Source organism: Humulus lupulus, chromosome 7, assembly GCF_963169125.1.
Source record: "Humulus lupulus chromosome 7, drHumLupu1.1, whole genome shotgun sequence".
NCBI classification, from domain to species: Eukaryota; Viridiplantae; Streptophyta; class Magnoliopsida; order Rosales; family Cannabaceae; genus Humulus; species Humulus lupulus.
Window position 1 is genome coordinate 206,464,630 of NC_084799.1, and position 17,249 is coordinate 206,481,878.

At 31.2% G+C, this 17,249-nt stretch overlaps 1 protein-coding gene across 1 annotated transcript; it reads left to right on the forward strand.

The window, feature by feature from the left end:
* Window positions 1–7,633: 7,633 nt before the first annotated feature.
* LOC133789267 (probable calcium-binding protein CML48) lies at window positions 7,634–10,397 on the forward strand. Its single transcript, XM_062227039.1, has 5 exons — window positions 7,634–8,321; window positions 8,663–8,709; window positions 9,329–9,504; window positions 9,925–9,943; window positions 10,088–10,397. The coding sequence occupies exons 1-5, from the start codon at window positions 7,847–7,849 to the stop codon at window positions 10,193–10,195; spliced, it is 825 nt and encodes a 274-aa protein (XP_062083023.1). The 5' UTR covers window positions 7,634–7,846; the 3' UTR covers window positions 10,196–10,397.
* The last annotated feature ends 6,852 nt before the right edge of the window (window positions 10,398–17,249 follow it).

The following is a 17,249-nucleotide window of genomic DNA, read 5'->3' on the forward strand; positions in this document are numbered from 1 at the left end:
AGAAACAAAATTGTTTAAAACCATAATCTTATAAACTCTTTAACATCTTTTTGGTTGATGATGTCAATGTAACTAATATGTTTATTTTTTATTTTAAAAAAATGTAAACATAAACACTATTAATGTATTTTTGGTTGTTGTGTTTACAACATAATTAAACAAATTTTTTTTTTATTAAACTACTTAACAAAATAAACCATTTTATTTATTTATTATAACTGTGAATATTTTTTATACTGTTCCATGTAAGTATACTCAGTTGTTTATTTTTAATAATTTGAACACAAAATATATTAATATTAACACAATGATGAAAGATATTAAACTTATACGTAAATAATAAACAAAAAATATATTTTGCTTATGTTATATCAAAATAAATAAAATAGTTTATATTAGATGAGCATACAATAGTTAGATGGTGCCAATGTAAATAATAATTTTTATATTTATTTGTTATATAAAAAATGTAAACGTAAACATTATAGATATATGTTCTTTTGATGTGTTTTCAAAAAATCAAAAATAAAATAAAGTTTATTTATCATAAAATTGCTTAATAGAATAAATCCTTTTATTTATTATAGCATTTTACAATTAAATTGCTAGTTTTTAGATATCACCAAAACAAATATATGATTATGTGTTTATTAATAATTGATTACATGCATATCGTTCAAATAACATACATATCAAATAATATGTAATCATGTATCATGGAAGTCCGAAAAGCAGCCTACGGTATCAAGATCTTCAACTGAAGCTGAATATAGGGTTATGGCTAATGTCACTTGCGAGTTACTTGGCTTTCAGCGCTTCTCAAAGATTTTGGTATTGTTTCATCAACACTAGCTACTCTTTTCTGTGACAATAATGCATCAATTCTCATCTCTGAAAACTCGGTCTTCCCTGAACGAACTAAAATGTTGAAATCGACTGCCACATTATGAGATAAAAAGCTCAAGCTAGTTTGCTCAAGCTGAATCATGTTCCATCAGCCAGCAACCTAGCTGATATTTTTACAAAATCCTTGTTTCCATCTTCTTTTAAAGACTTAATATCCAAGATGGGGTTAATAAACTTGTATAATCCATCTTGAGGAGACATATTAAGGCTCTTGTAACTCTATTAGTTTGTTATATTTTTCATTATGTTAAACACTAGCTAATTCTGTTAGTTCAGTGTTCCTTGGGTCTCTCGTATAAAGACCCTTTGTAAACTTTGTTAATAAACATAATACAAAAGACTTAGATTGTTTATGCACTTTCTCTCTTTCTTTCATAAACACTAATAAAGTGGTAACTTAGATCTACAATGAGGCTAGGGAATTTGGTCTTGTTGGTTTCTTTTTCAACTTGAGGTAATGGTCTTTGATGTAAAACTTCTGAATTTTGGGATGGAGTGTTTCCTTAGGGCCCGTTTGACATGCGAGATTGAATTGTATTGTATTTGACTATGAATTAGAATTGTAATGTACCATGTTTGGTGTAGTAACAGAATAAATCAAGTGTAAAATATATTTTAATAAATTTGTAATTTTTTTAAATGAAAAATTATTTTAATAATAAAGAATAATGTCAAATAATATTTAGTACTCATAATTAAAAATGAATTATATAAATATTTAATATCACATATTTTATTTGTTAAATATTTTAACAATTAAATTAAATAATTTTTAATAATAATAAATTTAAAAATAATATAATATTTAATAAATAAATGATAACATAAATTTATTATTTTGAAAATTAAAAAATTATTATATTTAAAATTTAATGCAATTAATATATACCATAAACAAAACTAATAATAGAAAAATACAAAAATACAAAACATATGATATACATAAATTAATATATTTAAAATAATTATATATTATATACTATAGAAAAAAAAAGTTAAGGACTATATTAACCCATCTTCTTGGTGGGTTAAATAGTTCACATTCTATAGAAAAAAAATTAGTGATTGGTCATGGAATAATGATATGTGCATCTAAAATATGTACAAAAATATTACACTGCTATTTAAAATAGTGGGTCCCTGTTTTTATAAATGTAATTAGTTAGGCTAAACTGTCATATCACTGTGTATAATCTTTGAGTGTATATTTTGGGTGCACATATCATTACTCATGGTAAAATATATCCAATCCCGAAGTATAGTTTTGGTCTAAACATAAAATTGGTCACAATTATTCAATCTCATGTGTTTGTCCCTTGAAACAAACGAGCCATTAATGGCTTCCTATGTGGTGTTAGAGGATTTGCCTCTCTAGTTAGAATGTGTTTTGTTTTGTTGTATTTCCCTAATAAATTTTTTTTAAAAAATTGTGACAGCCTTCCAAAATTTGACAAATTTGAAGTTAGTGTTTTAAATATGCATATTGACATTAGTACATTTGAATTTGATACCCTAAACTAAAATTTAATTGATAGAATTTTACCAATTTAATCAAAATTCTCTCAATTATATGAGTTCTAAATTTAAATTTAATTACTTAATTACATATAGCTAATGACAATTTGATCATATTGATAAAATTTTATTTATTAAATTTGAGTCTAGGGTACTAAATATGTATGATTTTAAAATACATGGTACCATATGATTGATTATTGAAAAAAAATGTACCAAAACGACACTTTGCAAAAACACGGGTACCAAATAAGTAAATTTCCTATAATCAATGACATATTTTAAAAGACAATATTTAATAGTATGACATAAAGATATTACTAAAAATATTGTTGGAATTCAAACAATAACATTGTTGATAAGTATTTGGTAGTTTTGTTTCCGAACGAGTGATTTTGCTAGTGAACAGTTTTAAATGTTGGACCTTCATAAATAAAAAAATAAAAATAAAATTGTCTATAGTTTAATAAAGAATGAGATTTTGTCTGAATAAATAAATGAAGAATGGGGTTAATTTGTGTTTGTAATTTAGGATGATGATTCATTGTTGTTGTCATCTTGTATGTCTTCAATGGATAAAATAATGAAATGCTTGTATTTAATATTCTTCATTTTTTCTTCATTTGCAGACAATTTAATTGTCCATCTTTCTGTTGCTAATTTCTTCGCAACACTTTCAATGAGGATTTGTCTATTATATAAATTATGGTTTTTTTCATATGTATAATTTTGAATGTAATAGTATTAATGAGTTACTTAATTTTCACCCTTAGAAAATATGTGGGTTTGCCATTGGCATTTATAATGCTATAAGTTGGATGAAATATTTAACTTTAGATGTGGGATTGTATTAACTTATATGATATTTCTTAACTACAACAATGAGTATTTTGCTCATGAGTAATGATATTTGCACCCAAAATATGCACCTAAACATAATACACAGTGACGTGACATTCAAAAATAGCAAAAATCAATAATATAAAATCATAATATCCATCATTGCAAACCAAATAGTAATAACATATACAAAAAAGTTTATATTACTGTTCTAACAATCAAAAAACTTAACATAATTACTGTTCTAAGCAGTTTTAGAAACCAATTAGTTTTTTTTAACAATTAAAACTAAACCTCTAAGTAACAAAATTGTTTAAAACCATAATCTTATAAACTCTTTAACATCTTTTTGGTTGATGATGTCAATGTAACTAATGTGTTTATTTTTAATTTTTAAAAAAATGTAAACATAAACACTATTAATATATTTTTGGTTGTTGTGTTTACAACATAATTAAACAAAAATATTTTTTTATTAAACTACTTGTTATCCCAAAATTTGAAAATGATGATGTGGCAATAGAATTGACAAGTGGCATGGAATAGTTGGGTGATCAGGCTTAGCAGTAGCCCAATATATCAGTGAAGAGTTTGGACTGCTTGAGAAATGTCATAACCAAGCCAAGTGCACCCGAGGAGAGTACTTGGGCTAGGGTGTGCCTGGTCGGACCTTGGTCCAAGGAAAGCATGTGATCAGACCTTGGTCTGAGGAGCCCTAAGAGGTCCGGTCGGACCTTAGTCCGAGGAGTCCAAGTGGTGTGCTCGAACCATAGTCCGAGGAGTCCAAGTGATGCTCGGACCTTAGTCCGAGGAGCCCTAAGAGATGGGGTCAGACCTTGGTCCGAGGAAGGGACTCCAAGAGGTCCGATCGGACCATGATCCGAGGAGAAGCCCCATGAGGTGTGCCTTGGACCTTGATCCGAGGAGAGCCAAGGAAGGTGGGGCTCGGACCTTGATCCGAGGAAAGCCAAGGAAGGTGTGGCTCGGACCTTGATCCGAGGAGGCCAAGGGAAGTGTGGCTCGGACCTTGGTCCGAGGAGAGCCAAGGTGTGGCTCGGACCTTGGTTCGAGGAGTACCCATAAGGGGTGGTCGGACCTTGGTCCGAGGAGAGTAAGGGGTATGGTTCATATGCATGTGTCCAACATGCATATGTCCGATCAGCACTTGTGTGTGTCTAGCATGCATATGTTCGACTAGAAGAAGATATTCATCAAACAAATGGATCAAACTACGTCAAATTCCCATAAACGGCTTCAGCAAGAATCGGTCTGAGCATCGCAGGAATCTCTCATTCCTCACTCAAATTGAGGATTCTGTTGTATTTTTGAATATTTTGTGTAATTTAAATATAGTATGAGTAATAGAATATCCCGAAACCAGGGGATATCAGTTTAGGATCCCAAGCCTATAAATAGAGGGTTGATGGGATCAGAAGAGGACTTTTGGCAATTTGAGATTTGGTCTGAGTTCTAGAGAGAGAAAGTGTGTTTTCCTTGAGAGAGAACCCTTTTTGTATTCCTGAAAATTTACACTGAAGAAACTCAGTTGACACTGGTTCATCTGATATTGAGTGTAGATAAAGTAATAAAATCTCTAAGTGGATTAGGCTATTACCGACTGAACGGGGCTGAACCACTATAAAATCTTGTGTGTTATTTACTTTTCTTGATTAAACTGTCTGTGTCGTTCAAATTCTCTTGAAGGTTTGTCGTTATTGACGTTCTCACTTCGTTGGCTAAAAACACAGTACAAAATAAACCATTTTATTTGTACTATACCATGTTTGGTGCAGTAACAGACTAAATCAAGTGTAAAATATATTTTTAATAAATTTGTAATTTTTTTTATATGAAAAATTATTTTAATTATAAAAAATAATGTCAAATAATATTTAGTATTCATAATGAAAAATAAATCATATAAATATTTAATATCACATATTTTAAAAATTAAATTAAATATTTTTAGTAATAATAAATTTAAAAATAATATAATATTTAATAAAAAATGATAGCATAAATTTATTATTTTGAAAATTAAAAAATTATTATATTTGAAATTTAATGCAATTAATATATACCATAAACAAAATTAATAATAGAAAAAGAGAAAAATACAAAACATTGTAATATACATAAATTAATATATTTAAAATATTTATATATTATATAATATAGAAATAATACAAAGACTATATTAACCCAACTTAAAATAGTCCTCATTCTATAGAACAAAATTAGTGAAGGGTCAAGTATATGCAATCCCCCATCAAGTCTAGTTTCGGCCCAAACATAAGATTGGACACAATTAGCCAATCTCATGTGCTTGTCCTTTGAAACAAACGAGCCATTAATGGCCTCCTATGTGGTGTTAGAGCACTCCCAATAAATTGGGTAAAATATCTTATTCTTTACAATATATAGAAAAAAAACAATTAAATAGTATTCTAATAGATGATGTAAATTTATATTTTTTTTATCTAAATGAATAGTATTTTTCTATATATAGTGAAATATTATTCATCAAGTTATAAATATTTTATTATTTTTTTTATAAATTTTTGTATATATATGAGTGTGATACTATTATATTTAAATGATGTAGAGAAAAAATAAAAAAGCTTATGTATAGTATAATGTAAAAGTTTGAGGTAAATTATAAAAAAAATATATATTTTGGTGATGTATTTTGTAATATAGAGTAGATCGTCGATTGGGAGTGCTACGAGTATTTGCTTCTTTAGTTAGATTGTGTTTTGTTTTGTTGTATTTCACTAATAAAAAATAAAAAAAGAAATTGTGGCAGGCTTCCAAAATTTGACAAATTTGAAGTTAGTGTTTTAAATATGCATATTGACATTAAATCATTTGAATTTGAATATCACATTTTTCCTCACTTTCCAAATAGCTTCCAAATTAATAATAGTCTTTCTAGTATTCAAACTCATTGACCTTTGAATAGAGATCCCATCCCTTATAATCACAAGTTTTTTGCTATTTTTTTAATAAAATTAATTTTTAAGTTTTTTTTATCATAATTTATCAACTTAAAAAAACTATAGTGAAATTATAATTTTTTAATTTGATATTAAATATAAACCGACCATATACCATGTAATAATTTATCATATACATCAAAACATATATAATGTAAAATCATAAAAACGAAAACTATAAAATATATATATTTTTTAAAACAAAACGTAGTAGATGTGAACTTCTATTTTTTCTAATTGTCAAAACAAACTTCTCTTTTTTCTCTATAATTTATTTGGAACTTTGATTTTATATTGAAAAATACTCGTGAAGAATAAGGTAAAATAAAATAAAGCACAATAACTATCATTTTTATGATTTATATTTTAGTCAAATTTTTTTGAACTAAAATCACAAATAATTCATAAAAATATTAACTGAGAATAAAATATAATAATTCTCCCCAATAGTTGAGTTGTCATATTCATTTTTTTTCTAAATTATTTAAGTGTCTATTTGAATAATTTTATAAAACAAAATTTTTAAAATATAATTTGTCAAAACACAGAATTTAAACAGAAAATAAGACAAAATAGAATACCAGACACAAAATATAAACCTTTTTCTTTAGATAAACACAAAAATGATCATAAATTTAGTAAAGTCTCCTCTTTAATATAAAAAAATGTTAACTTTATAAATAACATTTTAAAAAAATTTAACCTTTTTCTTTTCTTTATAAAACATCAATAATATAAAACTATTTTTTTTCATTATTATATATATATATATGACAACTTTTGTATAGGGGAGCCTTACCGGTTAGACTCTCAGTGTTCTTGACCAAAAATTCTGAATATTTACAGTATCGAAAATTAGGTTCAAATATGTTGTTGTACGTGTGACTAATTTTTTTTTAGAGTAATGATATGTGCACCCAAAATATGCACACAAATATTACACACAGTAACGCGTCACTGTTTTTTATAACAGTGGGTCCCAGTTTTAATAAATGTGATTGGCTAGACCAAACTGCCACATCACTATGTGTAATATTTTGGTGTATATTTTAGGTACACATATCATTACTCTTTTTTTTTATGGGCATGGAAAACAACATGTTTGAACCTAATTTTCAGTACTGTATGTAAACTATTCGGAATTTTTTAAAAATTTACAGAATGCTCTAAATAATTACAATATACACGATCATAACAAAAAATCTTACCAAAAATATTAACTTTACCGGTAGGGTTTAAAGTTCATCTCGGAAACGAGAATGGTCCCATTTATAATATTTATTAAATAAAATTGAAGGTGGGAAGAACATTCATAAATGATGATCGAAATGGCCAACCTAATCCACAACGGCGCCGCGTAAATAAATAAACACAAACACTTTGTCTTCTTCCACCCATCTAAGCAAGCTCATATATATATATATATATATAATCATCATCTATACCTATACGTACATATTATATATATATATTATATATCACCTTCAAGTTTTGATTTTTAACATTCAGATTCCATTATATACTTTTTATACTATTTGGGTTGGCATAGTTATTGTCATTGTTCTTGTTCTGATCTTCAAACTCCATCAATGTCTTCCTTTCAAAGATTCGATTCTCAATCATACGCTCCCTCTGCTCCTTCTCTCCCCGACGACGCCTACAATTACACTTCTACCCCTCATCCTCCTCACCCTTCTTCTTCTTCTTCTTCTTCGTCTCGTCCTGGGAATAACTTCGGCTATAATCCGACCCAAATTCATGGCCATCACGGGACTCCCTCGTATGCCCAACCCGGTTCTTCTTTTTCACACGGAGGTCAACCGGGTTATCCATACGGGCAATCGGGTGGTTCTTTGTACGGACAAACGGGTTACTCGGGTTTCCCACAAGGGACGAGTCCTGATGTGATTCGGAGCTTTGAGTTGGTCGATAGAGATCGAAGTGGGTTCATCGATGAAAATGAGTTACAGCAAGCACTTTCTTCTGGGTACCAAAGGTTTAGCCTTAGAACTATTCGCTTGCTCATGTTTCTCTTCAAGAATCCCCAAGACCCTCTCAGAATTGGTAAGGTTTTTTTTCTTATTATTTTATTACTTTTGTGGGCTTTTCTTCTTGTACTGCTTGATAAAATGACAAAACCAATTTGGGTATTATCTTATTAACTTTCCAGGTTAAATTGTGTGTATTTTGGTCTTTGAATTATTGTGTAAAGAGGGTCTCCTTTATTGAATCTTTTGGGGTTCTGTTTTTTATGATAATGATAATGTTGGTGATGGTGATGATGATGATGATGACCCATTGTTGAGCTGTTTTCATTGCTTTATCATAAAGCAGCCTCTGACTATTATGGTAATATTGATGAGTACTAATGAGTTGTGGGGTATTTTGTCTGTCTGCTGTTTCAGGTCCAAAAGAGTTTTCAGCACTGTGGGCTTGCCTTGGTCAATGGCGCGTAAGTACCTAACTTAACGCTCTTTTTCTCTGTTTTGTTTGTGTATAAAGAAAGAAAAAGTGTGAGGCTTTAAATGCAGGTTACCCTTTTAACCAAGTCAGTTGGGGACCAATGAATTGATATTAGTCATAGCTTTTGTATGAGTTTAAAGTTTCCTAATTAAGAAAGCAAACAAACAAATAACTTACTTGAAAGAAAAATGATTCTCATCATGCTTGAAACAACATCACAAGCTGATTTGGTGCCCAAAAAAAGAACTACCTTGTGTTGCTGCTTGTCCTCGGAATGAGCAGCATTGCTCTAGTTGATTGACCTGTAATGGCATAATGTCTTGGTAAACTTAACTAGCTAGGAAGATTATTTGTCACTTTACCATAATCAACTTTGCTCAGATATGGTCATTTTATGATTGTGTTTTTGTGTAGTTTTTCATTAGGACACATCTCATAATCTTTGCTAGGAACACTCTTGTATTGTCTAAGGAAATTCAGTCGTGATTTTACACCACAAATTAGCAATGCCATGTCTAAATTGCTCATAACTTTTTCACTTTTTATGAACTGGACCTCTTATTGTCTTTGCCAACACAACTCTAAAATTGTTATGCTACAACTCACAGGGCATATTTCAGCGATATGATAGAGATAGAAGTGGGAAAATTGATCTGATGGAGCTAAGAGATGCTCTTTTCGGTCTAGGCTATGCAGTCCCAGCTTCCGTTCTTCAACTTCTGATTTCCAAGTATGACAATGGAAGTGGACAAAGAGTTGAACTTGATTTCGACAGTTTCGTTGAGTAAGTACTCTTAGATCGACATATAAGCTTTAGGGTACGTTTGGAAAGTAGAATTGGATTGGATAAGATTGGACTAATAAATATAGAAGAATGTACGAGTTGATTATTTGTCAACAATAAATTAAGAGAAAATAGGTTGCATGCGAAGTTATAATTCTTTTTTTCTTTTTCTTATCATCGAAATACACAAGGATATGGATTTGATCAGATAAAATGGGAGTAAGTTATTCGTATTTAGGTGATTATTTAGATTGTTGGATTAAATTTTTTAATATTCTTTCTAATTTGATAACAAAATATGATAAAAATTATTTAATCTTAGCCAATCTCATTCTACTCTCCAAATGTAAGTTTACTACTGTGTGGGAAGGAACAAATTTTTGGTTATGTTTCTAATATTTTGTTTTGTTGATTTTGCAGATGTGGGATGATTGTCAAGGTAAGACCTCTAATTACTGTTAAGAAGTTTGATTCATTTATACCAAGTTCTAAGTTTTCACAGGTGTTAGATGGCATAAAATTTGATATCTGAGCTTATTCTACAATGTCATAGCTTTGTAATTTCATGTTCTTGTGATTTCAGGGTTTGACCGAAAAATTTAAAGAAAAGGATACGCGGTATTCTGGATCTGCAACTCTTAATTACGACGAATTCATGTGCATGATCATCCCATTTCTTGTGTCCTATTGAATCTGTGTGTTCTTCACATAGGCATCTTTTTCCACCCTGTAAAATACTCTCATGAAATTCTTTGAATCAGTTTTGGCCTTGTAAGTTGTATGTACATTTGTTAGGTTTCTCTCCTCTTGTTATTTAGCATTTGCTTTTGGTATTGTATTATTTTGTTCTAGAAATGAAAATTGAAACTCAGAACCAGAAAATGTTGGTATTATATTTTTCATTGTTTACCAATTGCTTTAAAAAGTACAAAGCAGTACACACAATTGGACATTGATATGATTTCTCTAATGTTTTGTGCACTGTAATAATTATAATCACATAACTTTCTTTTTCGGATTTATATTTTTTTGGGCTCTGTATTTTGTTTTGGACTTTGTGTTTTGACTAATTCTTTTTTGGATTGTGTATTTTGTAAAATGGCTCAAATAGACCTTTAAATTCAATTTTGTTGAAGAAAAAATTGAATATAACAACACAGTTGTTAGGCAAAATAATTTTATTTTTGTTTTAAATTGTTAATTTGGTGAATAATTTGTAATTTTAGCTCATAAAACTTTAACCAAAATCGAGTTAAGGTTTTATTTGAATCATTTTACAAACACACAGGATCTAAAAAGTTATTTGTTAAAATATAGGGTCCAAATAGTTAATTGGACAAAATACAAAGTAAGTATTGAACAAAACTCAGAGTCTAAAAAGATATAAATCTATCTTTTTCTTCATAATTGGCTAGATCTTGTTGGTATGACAGTCAGTTAGGAGCCAAGATTTAACATTTGGGGGATGAATAGTTTTTTAAATTCTTTAGGGGTTTTATTATAATTTTATCCAAAATTTTAGTCTCTAATATTATTTTAAAAAAATGAATTATATAAAAATATCAAAGGGGGTGTTACTGCTTATTACCCTCCCAAGTTGATGACTCCATTAATGACCAGTTGCATGCCCTCTAAAAGAGATTTAAAAAAAAATTAGGTAACCTAGAACAAAATTTTAATATACATTTGGAGGAGTTGAAATTATAATAAGAAGATTGATATAGTTAAAATTTTGAAAATATCTTTTTATGATCTTTTCCTTAGCAAGGTGAATCCAAACAGTCAAAAGATTTTTAAAAAAATTCCTTTTTGCTTTTAGACCACAAACTTACTTTCAATACATGTAATGTTATACCAAACTTATTTTTTAATTAATTATTTTACTATTTGCATATACATATCTTTAGTTAGCAAAACCAGGTTTGTTCATCATTTAAATATTATATTTTTTCATAATTTTTATTTATTTTAAATCATAAAATAATTAACTATAATAATATTATACACATAAAAAAATTAATAAAATATTTATAACTCAATAAATATGAAGAATTGATATTCATTAAGGAAAAAATTCTAAAATAATTCAAGCATACCTCGTTCATTATAAAATTACTTTCAACTATAGGTATAAATAATAATAATATATTTTTTTAAATAAAGAATTTATTAAAAAAATCAGTAAAATGTTATTAGAAATATTCAAACATCTGGTATACACAATGCAATCATGTCTTCCTTATGCTATCAATGTTGTTGTAAATGTAATTGTAAATGATATACACAATGTAATCAGGTCTTCCTTAACCTAGCCAACCTGTCTTCTTTCAATCACTCATATCCTAATAATAAATGGTATACACAATGTAATGAGCTATTCCAAGACTTCCTTAACACCATGTCTTCCTTCACTCACTGTTCTTGTAATCATAGTAGTAAATGATATACACAATGCAACTCATAACATATCCCAGCCTAGTCAAGCAAATATCAAGACCACTAAAATCTATAGCAGGAAACAAGGTTTTGAGTACATTTATCATCAAATATCGAATGATTGGGGCAAGAATATCCACCAAATTCAACGCTCGTGTGGTGCTCCCAATCATAGTTTTCTCCGACTCTACAAAACTTTCCTCAAAATTCTTCCCTTCCAATTTGGAGAAAATGAGACTAAGTTTGTACTTAGCAATGTAATAGGAACATACTACAACCGCAAAAAGGAGACTCGTTCGAGTAATTGTGTAAAACTTAAGCAGTTTTGACCATGTCAGCACACATCTAAGATTGATTTCGAAAAAAATAGTAACCACGAGAAATTTCAATACCTGATCCAAGTTGCACCATGGAATCATCTTCTTAATAAGATGGAGTGTGTCGACATCAAGGCCCGGGCAGATCTCAGAGGTGCATCGAACGGTTGCAAAAGAAATGAGAAATTTGAGTATATACTCGCTGATAGTCTTGATGAACCAGGACAAACACAATTTCATTCCCTCTTCTTCCAAACTATCCATAAAACCATCCACAGCAACATGATGAACCACGAGATCCACACAAACAACCACGACAAAGATATGGAAGATGCACTGCTACAAAAAAGGTCTTTCTCTGCGGTTTTTTTACTTAATATACTGCGGTTTTTTAGAGTATTGAAAAGTGCAGTGTATTCGACCGCAGAGAAAAGTGGTATGAAAACCGCGGAGAAAAGCCACACTTTTCTCTGCGGTTGTGTTGAAAAAACTGCGGAGAAACGTACCCTTTTCTCTGCGGTTTATAAAAAAAACAAAAAAATGAAATAATTAAAACAAAAAACAAAAAAAGTCAAGTTTTAGTGATCAATACCTGATTTGAACAATAAAAATGTCTTTTAATCATTCACAAACGTTCAAAAACGTAGAAAAAAAGCTTGAAAATCACCCTATAAACATACATTCAAAACACTTTATACTCAATCAATATATCTTCATTTTTGCCCTAAAACTTCAAAACAAATCAATATATATGTATATTTACATGAGTTGTAGCCTAAATATGGAAGAAAATGAAAAAAAAAAACTAAAAAAACTAAAAAAACGATGAAAAGAGCACTAACCGTGGCTGAGGAAGAAGGGTTGCGTCGTTCCTCTCGAGTCTGCCAAAGTAGAAGAATGAGTAAAGGCTGTGAGACGAGGGTTTTATGTAGGGTAAGGGATTTCTCCGCGGTTCCATAAAGAAAACCGCAGAGAAAGGTCTCTGCGGTTTTCTTTATGGAACTACGGAAAAAAAGTCTATTTTTTTTCCCACTTTGTGTTTCAGACTCATTTGAACATTTTCTTTGCGTTTTTAATTTAATGCTACAAAAAAAGCGCAGAGAAAGCCTATATTTGTAGTAGTGATGTTTGATTGTACGAATGACTTAATCTCCATGATCAGAACAAGGACGATATACGAAGAAGTGTTTGATCAGAACTTTAGATCAAGTAATGGTGGAGTAGAGAGTTCGAGACGCTGATGAGAGAGTGAGGGTGGCAGAGGAGAAAGGGATGATCAGAAGAGAGAGAGAGGATGGACGATATATTAAGAGGAATTTGATCAGAACTGATAGAGTATTATATTTATAGAAACTGTTAATGTGAGTAAAAAGACATACAATAGTAAACAAATAGTTTCCTATTTATGTTTTCTCACCTCTGACTTATTTTTATTCACTGTAAAAGATTTTTTTTTTCTCAGGAAAAAACGAAATAAATAAAAGAAGCTGACCAGTTGGGCATTTCTAGGGGGAATAAAGAAGCTAATCATCGGAACGGAGGTGAATGTTTGCGGGGGAACGAACGGAGGTGAATGTAGGGTAAGGGCTTTCTCCGCGGTTACATAAACAAAACCACAGAGAAAGGGTACCTTTCTCTGCAGTTTTGTATAGAAAACCGTGGAGAAAAGTCTATTTTTTTTCCCACTTCGTGTTTCAAACTCATTTGAACATTTTCTCTGCGTTTTTAATTTAATGCTAGTAAAAAATGAAAAGCGCACTAATTGTGGCTGGGTAAAAAGGGTTGCGCCGTTCCTCTCGAGTCTGCCAAAGTAGAAGAAATTAGAAGAATGAGTGAAGGTTATGAGTCGAGGGTTTTATGTAGGATAAGAGCTTTCTCCGCGGTTCCATAAAAAAAACCGCAGAGAAAGGTACCCTTTTCTCTGCGGTTTTGTATAGAAAACCGCGGAGAAAAGTGGGAAAAGTTTATTTTTTTTCCCACTTCGTGTTTCAGACTCATTTGAACATTTTCTCTGCGTTTTTAATTTAATGCAAGAAAAAAAGCGCAGAGAAAGCCTATATTTGTAGTAGTGATGTTTGATTGTACGAATGACTTAATCTCCATGATCAGAACAAGGACGATATACGAAGAAGTGTTTGATCAGAAATTTAGATCAGGTAATGGTGGAGTAGAGAGTTCGAGACGCTGATGAGAGAGTGAGGGTGACGGAGAAAGGGTTGATCATAAGAGAGAGAGAGGATGGACGATATATTAAGAGGTATTTGATCAGAACTGACAAAGTAATATATTTAAAGAAAATGTTAATGTGAGTAAAAAGACATACAATAGTAAACAAATAGTTTTCTATTTATGTTTTCCCACCTCTCGCTTATTTTTATTCTCTGTAAAAGATTTTTTTTTCCTCACGCAAAAACGAAATAAATAAAAGAAGCTGACCAGTTGGGCATTTTTAAGGGGAATAAAGAAGCTGATTGTCAGAACAGAGGTTAATGTTTGCGGCAGAACGAACGGAGGTGAATGTAGGGTAAGGACTTTATCCGCGGTTCCATAAACAAAACCGCAAAGAAAGGTACCTTTTTCTCTGCGGTTTTGTATAGAAAACCGCGGAGAAAAGTCTATTTTTTTCCCACTTCGTGTTTCAATCTGTTTTGAACTTTTTCTTTGCGTTTTTAATTTAATGCTAGAAAAAAATGAAATGCGCACTATTCGTGGCTGGGGAAAAAGGGTTGCGCCGTTCCTCTTTGGTCTCCCAAAGTAGAAGAAATTGAAGAATGAGAAAAAGCTGTGAGTCGAGGATTTTATGTAGGGTAAGGGCTTTCTCCACGATTCCATAAACAAAACCGCAGAGAAAGGTACCCTTTTCTCTGCGGTTTTGTATAGAAAACCGCGGAGAAAAGTGGGAAAAGTCTATTTTTTTCCCACTTCGTGTTTCAGACTCATTTGAACATTTTCTATGCGTTTTTAATTTAATGCTAGAAAAAAAGCGCAGAGAAAGCCTATATTTGTAGTAGTGATGTTTGATTGTACGAATGACTTAATCTCCATGATCAGAACAAGGACGATATACGAAGAAGTGTTTGATCAGAACTTTAGATCAGGTAATGGTGGAGTAGAGAGTCCGAGACGCTGATGAGAAAGTGAGGGTGGCAGAGGAGAAAATGATGATCAGAAGAGAGAGAGAGAGGATGGATGATATATTAAGAGGTATTTGATCAGAACTGACAGAGTATTATATTTATAGAAACTGTTAATGCGAGTAAAAAGGCATACAATAGTAAACAAATAGTTTCCTATTTATGTTTCCGCGCCTCTGGCTTATTTTTATTCTGTGTAAAAGATTTTTTATTTTTTTTTCTCAGGAAAAAACGAAATAAATAAAAAAAGCTGACCAGTTGGGCATTTCTAAGGGGAATAAAGAAGCTGATCGTCGGAACGGAGGTGAATGTTTGTGGGGGAACGAACGGAGGTGAATGTAGGGTAAGGGCTTTCTCCGCGGTTCCATAAACAAAACCGCAGAGAAAGGTACCCTTTTCTCTGCGGTTTTGTATAGAAAACCGCAGAGAAAAGTGGTTTTCTATATGGAACTGCGGATAAAAGTCTATTTTTTTTTTCACTTCCTGTTTCAAACTCATTTGAACCTTTTCTCTGCGTTTTTAATTAATGCTAGAAAAAAATGAAAAGCGCACTAATCGTGGGTGGGGAAAAGGGTTGCATCGTTCCTCTCGAGTCTGCCAAAGTAGAAAAAATTAGAAGAATGAGAAAAGGCTGTGAGTCGAGGGTTTTATGTAGGGTAAGGGCTTTCTCTGCGGTTCCATAAAAAAAACCGCAAAGAAAGGTACCATTTTCTATGCGGTTTTGTATAGAAAACCGCAGAGAAAAGTGGGAAAAGTCTATTTTTTTTCCCACTTCGTGTTTCAAACTCATTTGAACATTTTCTCTGTGTTTTTAATTTAATGCTAGAAAAAAAGCGCAGAGAAAGCCTATATTTGTAGTAGTGATGTTTGATTGTACGAATGACTTAATCTCCATGATCAGAACAAGGACGATATACGAAGAAGTGTTTGATTTGAACTTTAGATCAGGTAATGGTGGAGTAGAGAGTTCGAGACGCTGATGAGAGAGTGAGGGTGGCAGAGGAGAAAGGGATGATTAGAAGAGAGAGAGAGAGGATGGACGATATATTAAGAGGTATTTGATCAGAACTGTCAGAGTATTATATTTAAAGAAAATGTTAATGCGAGTAAAAAGACATACAATAGTAAACAAATAGTTTCCTAGTTATGTTTTCGCACCTCTGGCTTATTTTTATTCTCTGTAAAATATTTTTTATTTTTTTTTTCAAGAAAAAACGAAATAAATAGAAGAAGCCCTCTAGTTGGGTATTTCTAAGGGGAATAAAGAAGTTGATCGTCGGAACGTAGGTGAATGTTTGCGGGGGAACGAACAGAGGTGAATGTAGGGTAAGGGTTTTCTCCACTGTTCCATAAACAAAACCCCGGAGAAATTTCTCTGCGGTTTTGTATAGAAAACCGCGGAGAAAAGTGGTTTTCTATATGGAACTGCGGATAAAAGTCTATTTTTTTTCCCACTTCGTGTTTCAAACTCATTTGAACCTTTTCTCTGCGTTTTTAATTTAATGCTAGAAAAAAATGATAAGCGCAATAGTCGTGGGTGGAGAAAATGCTGTGAGTCGAGGGTTTTATGTAGGGTAAGGGCTTTCTCCGCGGTACCATAAAATAAACCGCAAAGAAATGTACCCTTTTCTTTGCCGTTTTGTATAGAAAACCGCGGAGAAAAGTGGGAAAAGTTTATTTTTTTTCCCACTTCGTGTTTCAGACTCATTTGAACATTTTCTCTGCGTTTTTAATTTAATGCGTGAAAAAAAGCGCAGAGAAAGCCTATATTTGTAGTAGTGATGTTTGATTGTACGAATGACTTAATCTCCATGATCAGAACAGGGACGATATACGAAGAAGTGTTTGATCAGAAATT

Excerpts from the sequence above, each read along its gene's own strand:
- LOC133789267 (XM_062227039.1), top strand. The coding sequence starts at position 7,847 with ATGTCTTCCTTTCAAAGATTCGATTCTCAATCATACGCTCCCTCTGCT. Across the intron at positions 8,322-8,662 it reads CCAAGACCCTCTCAGAATTG|GTCCAAAAGAGTTTTCAGCA; the intron begins GTAAGGTTTTTT and ends CTGCTGTTTCAG. Across the intron at positions 8,710-9,328 it reads CTTGCCTTGGTCAATGGCGC|GGCATATTTCAGCGATATGA; the intron begins GTAAGTACCTAA and ends TACAACTCACAG.